Source organism: Rhodamnia argentea, chromosome 9 (assembly GCF_020921035.1).
Source record: "Rhodamnia argentea isolate NSW1041297 chromosome 9, ASM2092103v1, whole genome shotgun sequence".
Classification (NCBI taxonomy): Eukaryota; Viridiplantae; Streptophyta; class Magnoliopsida; order Myrtales; family Myrtaceae; genus Rhodamnia; species Rhodamnia argentea.
In genome coordinates this window covers 17,318,231-17,334,997 of record NC_063158.1, presented here as the reverse complement: position 1 = coordinate 17,334,997, position 16,767 = coordinate 17,318,231, and the positions used below count along the sequence as shown (strand labels likewise).

Genomic DNA, 16,767 nt, shown 5'->3' with positions numbered 1-16,767 from the left:
ATGGGAGAATTGTCGCTCCCGATATATATATATGGTGAAAACTTCAGTTAATGAAAACAACAATTTTGCTTCATGAAAAGGGTTTATTGAGCATGTCAAGCTAAAGACCTTAATCCGAAAGGGCTTCACACACACTCGCGCTGGGGAATATTTCTTGTTCTCAATCGCTCACTTGGAGGGTTCCGGGATAAATAGTCTTGAGACTTTGCACTCTTTTCATGTCTAAGGTTTCGGACATATTCGCAATGCATACATTATTGATCAATCCGAAAGGTCTTTCAGGGACCGTAATGTTGGCTTGGTCATGGGATTACACAAGGGGTTTCTCCCGCTTTGAGGCCACACTTGGGAAACATTTGAAATTATTATCTTCACTAGGTTTACAAGTCAAGAACCTAGAAGATAAGACAAGAAATGATTGATTCCATTCCTTTGGGCAGTAGCTTCTTTATAAAGTCTTCATGTCAACTCGAAACATCCCAATCAGAAGAGTTTTCGGATGGGTTGTAATGTTGATTTGGGAAGGCTTACAAGACTCTGATTTTTTTTCTTCTTTTTTTTCAATGGGGTTTATGAGTTGGTGACCATCCTAGTGCATTTACCAATCTCGCTCCATTTGGGGAAAAGATCTGACTTTGGGGATCACAACATGCCTCAAGAGCCCAATTAGCTATCTTTTTTGCTTGGCAAGAAAAGAGTTTTTCTCTATTTTCTGCATTTTTTTCTATTCGAGGTAAGCTCAATGTTTTTCTACATTTGGCTTTTTCCTCTATCGACTTTGGTTTTGTTTTTACTAGGCACTTTGCTTTTTTAGCCCTTTGTTTTTCATTTTCTTTTATTTCTCTTCTTTGCCTTTGTCATAAGCTCTCTGGACTCTTGAGACATTTTACATTAACACAAATTTTCTGGTAAATCATTTGTCTTGCCCCAATGTGGGCAGATGATCACCACTCGGGCTTTGACCTAATCAAATTTGCCACTAGGCTCTCCAAGCAGACCTACCTTTGGATCCCCTCCCCGAATCTGTTGCCACAAAATTTTCTTTTTCTCAAGCCTTCATGAGATCTTATCATCTTTATGATCCTGATTATTAATTTCATGTAGTATAGGAACTTGTCTTGGCTGACTTGATTTGATTTCTTCCCTACAAACTCGGTTGTCGGTATTAGTACCCTCAAAACCTACATCGATTGCCTTGATTGGATTTTCTTTGCCCTTGACTGTAGAGAGGAATGTCTTGTTGATACTATCGGACCTTTTCCGTGATCTTTCCCGTGGTCTACCTTCCCCTTCGGACAAACGAACCTAATCGATACCTTCCTCTTATTCCTCTCATAAATTGATACCTTGGAACATCCCATTTCTGGTTCCTCAGTTCTTGATGACAACGAGTACAAATTCTCTTATCATCATATCTTGATGGCTCGTGAACATTAACCATGCCGGTCATCTTTAGGAAAGGATCCATGTCTACCTCCATTGGAGCTTTACATTTATCTTCGGTAAATTTAATCTTACCTTGCCGAATTGCTTCTTGAATTGTCTTTTTAAAGACAATGCAATTCACTGTATCATGGATCATAGAATGATGCCATTTGTAATACCTTTTGTCAACTAACTCTTCCTTAGATGGGATTACCCGACCCTCGGCCCGCTTGATCAACCCATCTTTCAGCAACAAGTCAAATATCTCATCCAACTTATAGATATCAAAGGAATAATTGTGTTTCCTTAGCCTTAAACTTTGAGATATCTCTTACCCTTGCTGGTTTAAGCACTGGACATACATAAGGCTTCTCCGGACTCATGGCTACAACCGTTATTTCGTTCTCTTCTTCAGCCAAGTCATTGAATTCAGCATTTTACGCAAAAGCCACTGTCTCGCGACTATCCTTCATCGATTTCTTGTCTCTTTCTTTCAATAAATGCTCGTACTTGGAAACTCGAGCGATTAGCTAAAAAAGATCGTCGAAAGCTTGTCCTTCGAACATTTCTCTCAAATTGAACTTTAGTCCACCGAAGGCTAAGTCGGTGAACTCTCTTAACATCTATTTCTTGATTTCTTGAAACGAGCAATAAACTAGTCGGCGGTCTCATTGCTATATTGATACATCCTTGCTAAATCAGCCACCATTACTTCCGGTATCGATTGGTAGAATTGAGAGTGGAATTGTTTCTCCATTTCCGCCCATGTCCGAATGGAATTTGTAGGCAAGTTGGTGTACCTGGTGAATATTGTCCTTGATAGGGACAATGGGAATAACCTTAGTCTCAAATACTTATTGGTTCCGGCCTCTCCACATTGTGCTAGAAAGCGGCCTATGTGCTCTACTATCAATTGACCCTCTTCTCTTTTGAACACTATGAAATCTTGTGTTTTGAATCCCCTTGGGTAAGGGATATTGTCAACCCATTCGGGATGAGGTTTCCTACAAATAGGTCTTGGGGTGCCTCTATCTGCCCCCAACCGTTGGATCACCAACTCTTCCACTCGGTCCGGATTCCATGGCCTCAAGTTCTATTGGCTAATCCAAGGATCTTGCCTCCTATGGTCAATTTATGGGTGTCTGTCCATCCTTGAATTCTCCAAATTAACATTAACTAGCGATGCTAGCCTGTACTATGAGTTTTCCATGGCCTATGGATATGGTGTAATTCTAGGGAGGCCTTATAAGATCCGCATTAGGCACATTCAGTGGTGGTAGTATGTTTTGAACAATCGGGTTAGCTTCCAAAGGGGCGGTTTGAGGGAAGTTAGAATCGCTCACCCCATTCAGCAAGTTCATTGGGGTTGGAATCTCTAGCCTTGATATAATTCTCACAAGCTAGGGGTGGTAGAGTATATCCTCCGTTGCCATTGTATCCAGCATTGAATGGTCCAATAGTTGGAAGAAATGGCATAGTGCCGAGAGAACTTATATGAAAAGGGGGAAAAGTACACTAGAAATGCCATAACTTTTGTACGATGTTCACTTGAGTGCCATAACTTTCAAAAAGTTCACTTAAATGTCATAACTTTCAAAAATCGTTTACTTGAGTGCCATATTAACGTGGCAGCTGGAAAAGCGGACATGGCACTGGGGAAGGCGACGTGGCACGACGAAAAGTTACTATAGCCCGCCGGAAAGTTGACGTGGCACGCCGAAAAAGTTACTGTAGCACTCAAGTGAACGATTTTGCTCCGAAGTAACACTCAAGTAAACGATTTTTTAAAGTTATGGTACTTAAGTAAACATTTTGAAAATTATGGCACTCAAGTGAACGCCGTACATAAGTTATGGCACTTATAGTGTACTTTTCCCTAGGAAAAGGAAAAACTTGTGAAGATAAACGAGAACGCGATATTCACTCATTTACAACATTGATCACCATGGGCTTTATCACATCATAGTCACCACGTGATTGGTGAGTTCATTTTGTTGCTCTTCAAACATCCTTTTCATCGTGGCTACCAACGTAGCTTTAGGTTTTAGGATACGAATATGCTCTTCATCTAATTGTCACGGGATATCGGCATTTCGAACAGGTACCTCTACCGGGTTGGCTGTAGAATGCTCTGATCGTGCACCCTCATCAAGGTTATTAACATTATCCGCTTGTACTCCTTTAGGTTGGTTCCTAGTTTTCACCATTTCTCCAAATCTTACCACAAAGGGTCCTATCGGGTGTCGCGACCCGCCTTCAGCCTCTCCCGAGAGTCCGGCGAGTTTAGAGGTATTGCCATCGGTCAATGGCTTGAACTCTTCCCAAGTCCTACCTCGCGTGACTTTGGATTTCTTTTTATTGGTTAGCAAACTAAAATGCTATTAAGAGTCACCACTAGCCTATTGGAGTTAACTAGAAATCAATCAAAACATGGGAGTGTTATCTCGATTCCTACGCAATCAAAGCTTCTAGGTTCGGAGGATTTGTTTACGTTAACTAGATAATTAGCGTCCTTTTAGTACTAAACCAGTCAATATTCCCTAAGGTGACCACACATTCTGCATATCATTTTAAGCTTATCGGGTATCTAACCAAGTACTAAATGATCATGCATAATGTTTTTCTATCATTTTGTGCAATTACCTATTTATCCTTAACCTAATGATATAGGGAAAGTGATTAACATGCAATTTTTTTTCAAAAGACAGTGTTATAAACACTCGATCGGGTAAATATGCCAAATACAATATTGGAATAAGCACATACATACCAAATCTACGGTAGCGATATTTAAACAAACAATTTCAACTCGAAGGTCGAATTACAATAGTATCAGACTAGAATGGACATCGATCTTCAATCAACGCCAATTTGAGGCTTAAAAACTCACATTAGGGGTCCGACTTGACCTCCTCCTTCTCACACCGGCATCGTTGCTAGTCCTAGCTCACGCATTGTACCGCTAGTGCATGCTTCGTCGCCCGCTCACGCTTGCTTTGCCTCTACACCTACGTTCAGCCGACGCTTGAGCTAGCGTTGCCACCGCATCACAGGGACTCGTTTGCTGTGTAGCTACTAGGTCACACTCCAACGGACCCCACCGCCACAAACTTTGGCCTGTTCATCCATTACCATGGCTACGACGCTGAGATCCGCCCGCCATGTCTTTGCCTCTAGCAAAGCTCCCAGTCGCTTATGTCGCCAACTCGGTCGGCCTCGCCATTACCTTCACGAGTCTTCTTTTCCGCAAAGCGACGTCCTAGTAGCCGCTGTAACATGATGCCCGGACCTTTTCGGACTCGCTACTGCACCTTTTGGACTCCTACGCTCACTCTAATCTGCTCGTCCGCTACTGGATGATCGACGCGGGATCCGCCAATCACGTTGCCGTCTTGTCAGATCGCCACCATCCGTAACACGCGCCTCCTTTTTCTCACGATGGCATCGTTGCTGGTTCGTGGTCATGTGCCGCACCGCTAACGCATGCGTCGCCTTCTGTTCACGCTTGTGTCGCCTCTGTCCAAGCTTGCATCACCTCGGTACCTACCTTCCACCGGTGCACGAGCCCGCATCGCCTCCGGGAACCTTCGACTACAGCCAAGGTCGTCTAAGGCGAGTCACAATCGTCGTCGGACCTCTAGCTCTCAACAACTCATCACGAACATGTAGAATGCCCGCCACCACCTGCGGTTAAGCCCGGACTCGCATGCCACGCCAGCTCGGTCAATCTCGTTTCCGCCTTCATGAACCCTTATTTCCGCAGAGCAATGTACCAGTAACCTCCGCAATGTGGTGCTTGAACCGGTTGGACCCCTCTGGGGAATATTTCGCAGGTTGGAAATTTTCACCGGCGATCTCCCAAACACCAACCCCATACCAAGCTAGTGGTTCGCGCGCCTAAACGAACCGTGGGACCAACATCGTCCAAGCTTCTGCGACCTACGCTTGAAATACCAGTCCTCTCGAGTAGCCATCAGCCTATTCTTTACGTGCATTTCACCTCAACCTCAAGAACAAGACCCGCAATGGCTGATCGTCCACCAAAGGCAAGTCGAAACCGCTCTAGTTATCAACAACGCGAGAAAAATAGAACTGCCGCTAAACCAACCTCTCGGCCAACTATACAGACGAAAGCGTGCACAAGCACGAGGAAGTCAACAAGATCTAGTCGCGGACATGCTATGCGAAGAGGGGTGCACTAACGAGTGAGGATGTGGGTTCTTTGTAACACATCCAGGCTTAAGGGAAAGCAAACCGGACCATTCATCATATGAGGGTAAGAGACATAGCTGGACAAGAAAGTGCCAACTTTGCATGGGACAAAAACAACACAAAGAAAAAGTGAGCTTACCCGGTTAGCGAGCCGAGGAGAAGTGAACTTCACGGGACTTCTTGGAGCCTTTTTATTAGTGCTCCCCTTGACTCCCTCAAGCTCTCTCTCCTTTGCCCTTTAGTCAAGCTATCTCTCCTTGCCCCTTTTTCCTTTTTTTTTAGAATCCAAACGCTCGGCCTACCCATCTCTCCCTCTTTTATGCTCCTTTTACCTCCTTGAGCAAGCTTCTTTATGTGGATGGGAGTGAATTCCGCCCGATGTGGACGTGGGTTGGTGACCAACCGTGTGGAGTGTGTGGTGAAATTGTGAGTGACGTCCGTGTATGCGGGTGAGTGGATGGTGATAATGAGGGAGCTGGTCACGTATAATAAGGGGCGGAAGGAGAATAAAGAGAGAAATGGACCATTCGCTTGGGCTCATGAGGAAAAATGAAATAAAGGGAAAGTTGGGCCTAAATGAGATATGAGTCCGCGGAAAGAGAAATGAGGATGGGCCCATACCATGTGGGCTCGCTCCGCGTGAGAGGAAAAGAAAACGTGGGCCGGGTCTCGCCCAAGCGGGCTTGAGCTAGGCCGACCATATCAGATTTTTTCTTTTTCTTTTTTTATAAATATTTTTAGGATTTATATTTATTTTTATTTTTATATTTTGGCAGTAAAATAAGAAAACACATATATGTATATATATATATATAGAAACACATAAAAATGCATAATTAACCAATTATACAATATTCTAACGGAAAAATAAAATAAGATAAAACAAAATAAAATACGGGATCACCAAAATTAGGTGTCAACACCGGGTGTACCAAAAAAATGTTCGCTCCTTTTGTGACGGGGAAGATCTTTGATTGAAATTCATTCTTTGATTTTTATTAAGAGGGTTCTATTTCTCAATTACCGAGGAGAATGCTAGCGAGGAATGCTTGATGATGCGAATTTATGGAAATGTATTGGAAGGACATAGATATGATATAGATTGTGAGATCAACAAGAGGTTAAGTCTTTAAGATTTACATTGCAATACTTCTAAGAAAACAGTAGATGATTGTGAAATGAATTTGACTACTTGAACTAAAAGTTACAAGAAACGTAAATAGCGAAGAAAGTTAAACTATGCAAAAGATAAGTGTGTTTTTTGGGTCCTCTGTTGATCTGCCTCTTCCTCATTTCCTTTGCATACTTGTACTCTCTCGCCCCTTGTAATCGCTCGATCAGTTATTCCCATGTTTTCAAATCTCAAATTTTGGCCCTCAATAACTTCCTTTTGCCCACATTCTTTGTTGTTTGTCCATCCAGGATTCAAATGATCATTCCTAATTCATAACTTCCGCAATAGATTCAAATTTGAATATTCTTAAATAACTTTTCACGATCTACTCGTGCCCACTACTTTCACTTTTGGCTTATAACTCCCCTGTCATTGTGGTTAACCTTTCGTAACTCTTTCGGTAAGCTTTCAAATTATCTTTAATCTTCCGAACCTTGAAATTCAATAACCCCGTCCTCCACTTACGGAATCTTGAAAGCTAGTGACCTTGTAGTCCTTCAATATATAGCTTTCAACTTATCGAATTTCGAGACGTAACCACTCACTTGCCTATTCGGTATATCATTCCCAGCTTATCGAAATTTGGGATGCAGCAATGCTATCGCCCATTCAGTATTTTTATTTTTTGGTGTCTATAGGATCACATGCCATGCACATGCACTAATCATGTCTAGCTCATGTGCCATCTTCACATGCTAACCATATGGCCTTCCGCACAATCCACCAAGGATTAGGGGTAATCAGTTCTTGAATGGTATCGTTCCCATCCTAAAATCGAAAATTGGCCCACCTAGTCCTAGAGTCGGATAGACCGATCCGGTCCAATTCCCGAGTGGCCAATGAAACCGATGGAATGTTCTTTTTTCGTTATATTCTTTCGATTAACAAGAATAATAAGAGCACCTTCTTTCCTAATCTTCTATAATTTCAAGTTAACTTCCCCTTCCAAGCATAAACTTCCCATTACAGTAGCACATAGGCTTTCCAGAATAGTGAAATCGGACAGCACCATACTCATGGACAACGGGGGAGATCGAGGAGAACATAACACATTGGTCCCCATTTGACTCTGGTCAGATCAGCAAGTGGAATATATTCGAGACTGTACAAGCTCCGGAGCTTCAAAGAATGATAGGGTACCTAGGCATTAGCGCTATCATGAAAATCAAATCAAGAATTTCAGACGGATCGCACCAAAGAAAGATTGGAAAAGCAGTAGAACTAGATGGAGGGTTTGTGAATGATTAGGGCTATTTAGTTCTTACAGATTGGTAAGGAAAAAACAAAAAAAATCCGGGTGAGTGGCTCCATCCCCTGGAATCAGGTATTGGATTGAAAATTACTGGTTCCAATTTTTTAGAATCGAAAACCGGACCGGTGCCTCCGAGAACAGCCCGAAACTAGCTAGTTCGGTCTGGTCGGGACGGTTCTCGATCCGAGCAGTTTCTTTTGCTCATCCCTATCAACGATGGAATTCTAAGATTAGAAATTATGAAAGGGACTCGGTTAGATAGATCTCTTGAAGAAAAGATAAGCACAAAAGGTAGGATAGACAAAAAAAAAAAAAAAAAAAGAGAGAGAGAGAAAGAATCGAATTAGATGGTTGTTGGGTTTTGAATTGGGAAGTGAGAAGGGCACATAATAGAAACCGTGAGAGGAAAGGACACTCGAATTGTTGGTACTAATAAAAGGGGGTTTCACGCTTTTGAAGGGAACGAAAGGGTGTTTTACTCGACAAGCACATGTTCGACTACACTCAATTAAGAGCGTTTGTTTGTTTCGAGAAAAATTTCATGATAAAAAAAATTAATTTTCTTATTTTCAAATTAGAAAATTCATTTTTTTAACTTTATATATGCTTATATTCTTTAATCATATATAATTTTCTAACGTGATGTTAAATGCGCGAAAATCTTTGATATTCATTTGAAATTCTTTCGCTTAGACAACGTTCCATAAAGATTTGTTCGTTTCGAATTAAATAAAATTTTCTCTTTTTGTTTTTTCCGTACGAGGTAATTATATACGAAGCTAGTTGTCTCCCGTGAATATTATGAACATTCGGAAATGGGAAATTTGGATTTAGTGAAATGATTTAAGGGGAATGTTTAAATTCGGACAAAGAGGTGGTGAATCATCATCGGAGGAATTGAAAACCAAAACAGAATCACCGAAAAATATTTTGTCAGTTTCATCCTTGGCCCTGGCCTTTCCATCATCGTCTTCTTCACCTTCCGAATCGGATTCTCGTCGCCGGCGACCATTCTCCGATCGCCCATCCTCGCTCCTGCTGCTCCGACACAGACACCCACATGGAGCTGGCTTTCGACGAGAAGGACTTCTTAGCTTGCTGCGGAAGCACCAGGTTCGCCACTGAAATGGCGAAAGCTTCCCCCTTCCCCTCTTTCCAAGCTGCCGTTCCCGCCGCCAGAGACATCTGGTTCAACAAAGTAACATCCCTCCCACTCTCTCTCTCTCTCCACCCACCATTTCTCTTTCTTCGGTCACGCGTCGATTACACGTTCCGTTGCTTTGCTCCTTGTTGTTTTCCTTTTTCAAATTGGAGTTTTTGGAGGAGATTGCTGATTTCGTGTTCTTTCCTGGATTTGGAGGTTGACGTGAACGGTTGGCTCGAAGCTTTCTCGGCCCACCCGCAGATCGGAGAGACCAAATCGGTGGCTTCTGGGAAAAGTGACACCAGTGCTCAGTTAAGTCTCTCTCTGTATCTACTATTTTGATCAGTTTTATTATTATTATTTTTTTCGCGGGCATGAGGAAAGGTCAAAAAACAAGAATTACTCTTTGCGCTTGGCCCTGATGGCCGTCATTTTTCGGTTTTTTTAAAGAGAAGTCGAAGAGATAATAGGGATTTTTCCTTATGGGGTTCCTCAAGTCTTCATGCTGTGCTCTTTGGGCATAGATTATTTATTGTAGTTCGCTGTGCTAGCTAAAGCCAGTGCTTGTTTTGAATTTTGTGATATAAATATTTGTGAAACCATAGGTGAAGCAAGTAGATTTTGCAGCTTGCCAGGAGAAGGTATTGCCCTGCAACTGGCAAGTCATGTCTTGCTTCCTTCAATTGGCTCCTCATTATTAGCTGCTTGCTTCATTGAATTATATGAATTGGCCACTTGTGGATGATTGATGCCTTTGTGTATCCGTGGACAACTTTATGCTATTTGAACCTTTGGAATGAGGTTGACCAATTTGACAAAATATGATTCGTTGCTACTTATGGGTCAATCAACTCATTTTCAGAGTATTCAGGTCGTGAAGGAATGCCCCGACCAAAAAAAAAAAAAAAAATGGGGAAATTGATGGGTTTTTTATTGGTTGGGTGAAGTGTTGACTTGTTGTAGGGTAATCTGCATTCTGTAAGATGGGGTTCTTGACACTATGTGCTTCATTATGTTGATTGTATGCTGCAAATGAATGAGAGTATAAGTTCTTGACAAATTACTTTACCAACTGTGGCTCTAATTTGAAATGGGCCAAGCCCCAAATTTGTACACAACTGTTCCGTTTGTCATTAGATATCTGGTTATGCAGCCATCGTTGTTTTTTTTTTTTTTTTTAACTGCACATGTCACATTTACCATATGTTATGGCCGAATAGTTTGGTTAGTATACATGATTACATGGAATGCTGGGACAACTCATTGGTGAATTATGGCAGAAAAGCTCCTATTTACTTTTGAAACAACTCATGGTTTATGCCATCATCTAAGAAATGCTTTCCTACCATGAATGATGAGTAATGCATTATCAGGTAGATGATAGGGTGTTTGCTCATGGAGATGTGTTTATCTCCCATTCTTATAAATTCTCTGAAGCTTTCATCAGGTGAACTCTCTCATTGAAGTGTTCATTAAGCAGGATTTATGTTAATCCTACACACCAGTTTGTCCTTTAACGTAGCTAGAAGAACAAAAAGGTTATGTATAAATCTCTACATGGAGTGTGACAGGCGCTACAAATATATGTGCTGTGAACTTGTTTCATCTGGCATTTGGATTTCTACTTAAGTTCCATCTCATAAACTTGTAAATACATTGACAAATAGGTGGACAAGTTGTTTTATATGAAAGAATCCTACTCTCTTCAACTTTACTACAGTGATCCTTTTTCTGTGTTACGTACTTTTGTGAGGTAAAGGTGTTCTATGACAACACAAAAATGCCTGTTTAGCCTATACGATATTGTCCTGTAGCAACAAGAAGAAATATACCAGAAAAGTGATTGAAGCATATCATGGGCTAAATGCACTTACCTGAATGGTCCATAGTACTTCAAATGTTGTGTTCTTTTTTATACATACCCTTTCATCTGCATTTCTGGCGCATTTTTGGTCTTCTGTTACTTGTGTATTACCTGATGCTGTGCTATACCTGAGTAATTTTGGGGATTCATTTCAATAGGTGGAGTAAAGGAGAGCAATCTACAGCTTTGGCAACTGCCACTGGTTCTAGCTTACAGGTTAACATCTTATGCAGAAAATTTATTGTTCCAATATTTACTTCGATGTCATGGAGAAAACTATACTGTTAATTGCAATCGTATTGGATACTCTAACAGTCTCATGCTCTTGGACCTGTCATTTGCAGGAATTATCTGACTGGAATGTACGATATAAGCAGAAGTTTGGATTTATTTTTATTATTTGTGCTTCTGGAAGGACAAGTCCCGAAATACTTGCAGAGCTGAAGGTAAATCTTGAAACAAAATTTGTACCCTAGGTTACTAGCTCACTTGAGTTCATGTCTTTTATAATGGACAATCCAAGGGATACTTGTGATACATGAAAGTAGGGGGTGCCAAAGACCGCCACCGCCCGACGGCCACGGTCGCCGAACGGAACCGGCCCTCAAGGGCGGTCCGTCGAAGTGGAACCCGGAACCGCCGTCCACTTTAAAAAAAAAAAAAAAAAAAGAGGAGTAGGTTAAAAAAGTAATTGGCTTGGAACCGCGTTCAAATCTTCAAGGCGGTCGGTTCCACCTTTTTGGAACATCACCCCTCTAGAAACAATTTCCATGAAGCCATGTGTCTTGTACCTCAGAGAAAGCTCAAGTTACTATGCATTTTCCTTGCTTCGTTCAGTCATAGTGGATAGCAGTTAACAGTGTTACATGTTGACCTCATAACTGAGAAGTGAGCAACTTGCAAACATTTTCTTTTCCAGAAACGCTACTCTAATAGGCCCATAGAGGAGTTTCAGATTGCAGCTGAAGAGCAGATGAAAGTAACTGAATTACGTCTTGCAAAGCTCTTTTCAGCCAGAGAACACATGGCTTCAACTGGTGATCAGGGTCCTGCAGGACTAGGAAAGAAAGCTGAAGGTACTTCTAATGCCCTTGGTTTCATCTTTCAAGCATGAAGGTTTCAATTATCTATTGTCAAGTCATAGCAATTCTTCTACCCATGCATGTGTTTAGCTGCTAATTTGACAGATGACTCTAACAAAATGCAACTGTTTCTGCTGTTATTTTGCATGTTTTTCCCCATACAAATCAATCTAAAAGAGTCCTCTAGCATGGAAAGGTTCTAGTACTTTGAATCGCCTTTGCACTTTGTTCAATCTCTCTCTCTCTCTCTCTCTCTCTCTCCCTCTCTCTCTCTCTCTCTCTCGTTTGCATCACTTGTAGCCCTCAGATTTTGGATGCTGTGTCAAGTTCGTTGAGATAGATTGGATCTGTCGTTCCCTTTCTCCTTCTGAGTGGGAGGGCATTTACCCCTTTTATATATGAAGTTCTTTTTCAGGGGCATGGTTAATAAGCCTTATGAGGCTGTGATTGCCACTTCAACCATGTTGCAGTAGCATGCAATGTGGTTGACATATCTGTTCTCAAGGCTGTCATGATTTTCATTGCAATGTTTACTCAGAAGCTAAGAGCATTTAAGGTGTCAAACATCAATCCGGGTGAAAAAGAACAATGAACCACATAGTGTCGCCTGAATTCCTACAGGTCTATATATGTAGTTCCACAGGAAGATCACATGTTTAACAAAATTATCTATCTGCTATTACACCAAGCTTTTTGTTGCCTATTTATATCTGATTGCTTTTTGACTCCTAAAAACTACTTATTACTTTCCCACCAAAATGTGAAAATATTTAACTTCTAGAAATTTTAATGAAAGAATATTTACACGACTTTAATTGCTAATGTATACGCCTTTGAATTACTTTTGGTTTTCGACCCAAACAAAAAAGAACTACCTTTGGTTCAGATCATGGTAACATTTTCCTTTCGTGCTCTAGAAGATCGCGTGAGCATTATTGGAGGACATCTCACGGCTATTTCAGAAGTTTCTTCCAACAAAATGCCACAAAGGACAGCTCGATCTCGTCCACCGATAACAACGCATGTCTTGGATGTCTCTCAAGGATGCCCAGCCTCAGGCATGGATGTCCGCTTAGAGATGTGGAGGGGCAACCAACCCCGCCCGTTGTTTGGCGAAGCAGAAGTTGGTGGTTGGATACTTCAAGGGGTCTCAAGTACAGATAAAGATGGCCGAAGCGGTCAGCTGATGGACATCGTCAATGAGATCACTCCAGGACTATACAGGATCAGTTTCAACACGAGTAAGTACTGCCCCAGCGGGTTCTTCCCTTATGTTTCTATCGTTTTCGAAATCAGAGAGACACAGAAGCAGGATCATTTTCATGTTCCTCTTCTATTTTCTCCATTCTCATTCACCACCTACCGAGGCAGCTGAAACATCCAATTATACTGGTTCAATATGCCAAATATATTGGCACTCAGTGTTGCTCTTTTTGTTCAGTTATCTGAGAATGGGTGATGTGTCATTTATGACATATATTGAGTCAATGTGTTTAGTCTTGTATATATTTAATCTTGATCTTTCTATGATGGGAGCGGGTATAAGGTGCATTAGATGCATGTACCCCGAGCTCACCTAAACCTTAGGATTCAGCCCCCTGTGGGGCTCATGTCATGTAAAGAATGGTTTGCACCAATAGTCTCAACATTTCGCATGATTATATTCGGTTCTCTTTAGTTGACAATCAGATATCACGCAAGCCAAAATGTAGTTTTCTGCATTTGTATAAATATTTGTGTATAAAAACCAGGATACATGTGCTTATCAGATAACTTAGAGCTCCTGATTGTGTAGTATTACGATTTAAGAGATCCGAGTGTTTAACCTCCTAAAGTTGATCGCAAGCTATACATATGATGTGATTTTCGTTTGACAACCAAGATTTACATTCAGTGATTACAACGTGTACTTACCTTTTTGTTGTTGTCATTTTGATTGGAATCTCTCTTCCATAATTCGTGTCGTAGTTTTCAGACAAATGAGCTTTCGTTCTCCCTCCAATAAACTCTCTGTTCGTGTATGCTTGAAATGTTGCGGGACTACGTTGCTACAAACATATCATGACGATTATTCATGAGCGGTATCAATTTTCCATCACCAGCAGACAAATTGCACATCTGTTTCCATATTTCTTCAATGGAACTTCACCATCCACAGGTGCAACGTAAAGTAGGGGAAAATAGTAAGAAAACGAGTCCTAGTCCTCCACGCCAAAGAAAATCCTCTGTTCCATCTCCAGCAAGTTTCAAGCAGCCGTTGAACAACCCTCAGCAAACCTCACCAGCATGATCTCTCAATCCCTTCATGATCAATTGGCGGAAGCCTCACTTGCAAAAACCCTTTCTCTTCAGCGTAATAGCTCTAAACAAACAATCGTTTGTTGTCTCCTTTTCCCCTTTTCCAGTGGCCTGTTTTCACGAGATTTTTCCAAAAATAGATGGCGGGGAAAGAGGAGAAGAAGGTCGTGGAGAAGAAAGTCGACTTGATCACCGCTGTATACAAAGTTAACCTACATTGCCCAGAATGTGCGGGTGAGATCAAGAGGCCTCTTCTCAGGACACAAGGTATGTGGAAGCGAATTTCCATGGAAAAAATGCGTAGATATAGCTTATGACGAGCCCATTTTGTCAAATAGACAACTCAGCCAATCGCGTTGCGCTAAGCGCCAGAGACGTCGCAAACATTAACCGGAACATCAACCGATGAATGGAGTGAACGTGATGTTACTAGATGTGTGCATGTATTCCATTGTGTTGGATTGTGATGAATGATGAATGATGATGCTGATGCTGGTCACTAGAGCAGGTGTTCACCAAGTGGAAGTAAACGTTGAGAGCAACGAAGTGAAGGTGAAAGGGACAATCGATCCACTGGGAATCCATAAGAGAATAGAGAGACTCAGCAAGAGAAAGGTGGAGTTGATATCGCCCAAGATCAAGATCAAGGAAGTCGAAATCGAGAAGAAAGTCGTCAAGGCAGCCCCCAAAAGAAGTAAATTCATAGACACTGCATTTTTGGTTATCATAATACCAATTAATCGGCAGAAACTAGTTACATTTTAGAAAAATTTCGTACACATTTGGATATGTTCACTTTATTATGACAATCGTTCACTTTCTTTCCCTCTTTTTCCCCGATTCGAACGTGACATTTTCGAGATTATTTAGCATCTGCTTCATTAGATTTAACCTACGGTGCACAAACATCCTAAAAAAGGTTTCTTTCTTGAACAAGACATGCTTTTTCGTAGCAATCACCATGGAGTTGTATAGAATCACATACTTAAGGCCTTGAACACGTAGTAAAATAGCCCTGTTAAAAATAGTAATGCGCGTATTAGGTCAACCTCGCAATCTACATTTGTATGATGAATTTTGCAATACTAAAAAAAGAATGCTTTTACAATTTTCAAATGTCCGTTAACTTACCCTTTTTCCTCTGTCATGACATCATTTGTCTCCTGTGTAAAGTAAGAGTGATCTAATCAAAATTTGCTTCGTTTGTTTCTTGTTAAGCTACCCGTGCGAACACACAATTTGAAGGTCTACATGCACTGCGACCAATGTGAACGCGACCTGCGGACTAAGCTTATAGCACATCGAGGTATAGTACAGACTCGCCGACATCTGCCACCGATGAAGAAATTCCAAATCACCTGATACATAATGTCTGACTGGTAGCGCAGGTATCTACAGCGTCAAGACCGACATAAAAGCTCAAACCCTCACAGTCCAAGGAACGATCGAGCCAGAGAAGCTTCTGTCGTACATACAGAGGAAGGTGCACAAACGGGCGGAGATCATACCCCCAAAACCCGAGAAGAAGGTGGAGAAGGAGGAGGAGAAGAAGGTGGAGAGGAAGGAGGAGGAGAAGAAGGTGACGGTAGAGAAAGAGAAGGTGAAGATTGTAGAGACAAAGGACAAAGAGACCGTGGAGCTCAAAGAAGAGAAGAAGGTTGTGGAGGTGAAGACCAAGGAGGGAAATCCATACTTCATTCACTACGTCCATGCTCCACAACTCTTCAGTGACGAAAACCCAAATGCTTGCTCTGTCATGTAATATTTGGTAACACAAGTAATGAGTCAAAACCAGCGAAACAAAACTAGTACGATAGGAGGAGAATCATAGGTTTACCAGATATGAGGAAAGGCCAACAGAAAGAGTTCTATGCAAGAACTCCAAGTCAACTGTGGGACTTGAGCTAGTCGGCATCTCTTATGTGATGAAACTTCATCTTCATCACCAGAATTAGACGATTAGAATATCAGAAAACAGAGATCCATGGTAGCAAAACCTGATGGCAAAGAGGTTAACTAATCGCTTACCAAACCTGTTCTATGTAGTCCAATCAAAACTCTTATTTCCTTACGAGCCCTCTTCACAAAAGCCCTTCTATATTCAAGTGTGCAAAGGTGCTACAGTTGCCGCCCTCTACTAATGTTTGAATTTGGCACATGTGAAGGTCATTGCAATACATTCAATTTTACACCTTCGCTTACAAAAGGTTCCTACAATGTTCATGACAAGTTAGACGAAAGAAGTTGCCCGCCCTTGCAGTCCCAAAACATGGAGGATAAATTTAGAGTCCGCGTCGTGAGACATCATGCATTCAT

At 41.5% G+C, this 16,767-nt stretch overlaps 2 protein-coding genes across 3 annotated transcripts; both read left to right on the top strand.

The window, feature by feature from the left end:
• Positions 1-8,996: 8,996 nt before the first annotated feature.
• Positions 8,997-13,680, top strand: LOC115755558 (uric acid degradation bifunctional protein TTL). Of its 2 annotated transcripts, none has more exons than XM_030695010.2 (6): positions 8,997-9,261; positions 9,424-9,518; positions 11,230-11,287; positions 11,416-11,517; positions 11,991-12,147; positions 13,074-13,680. In XM_030695010.2, exons 1-6 carry the CDS (start codon positions 9,124-9,126, stop codon positions 13,526-13,528), a joined length of 1,005 nt encoding a protein of 334 aa, XP_030550870.2. In that variant the 5' UTR covers positions 8,997-9,123; the 3' UTR covers positions 13,529-13,680. The 2 variants fall into 2 exon arrangements, with proteins under 2 accessions (XP_030550870.2, XP_030550869.2); XM_030695009.2 differs by having other exon boundaries at positions 13,071-13,680.
• A 3-nt stretch (positions 13,681-13,683) lies between these two features.
• LOC115755559 (heavy metal-associated isoprenylated plant protein 4) lies at positions 13,684-16,332 on the top strand. Its single transcript, XM_030695011.2, is given in 6 exon segments — positions 13,684-14,506; positions 14,592-14,718; positions 14,960-15,129; positions 15,131-15,145; positions 15,670-15,757; positions 15,840-16,332. Coding segments are annotated over 6 exon segments (822 nt in total). The 5' UTR covers positions 13,684-14,458; the 3' UTR covers positions 16,214-16,332.
• Positions 16,333-16,767: the final 435 nt, after the last annotated feature.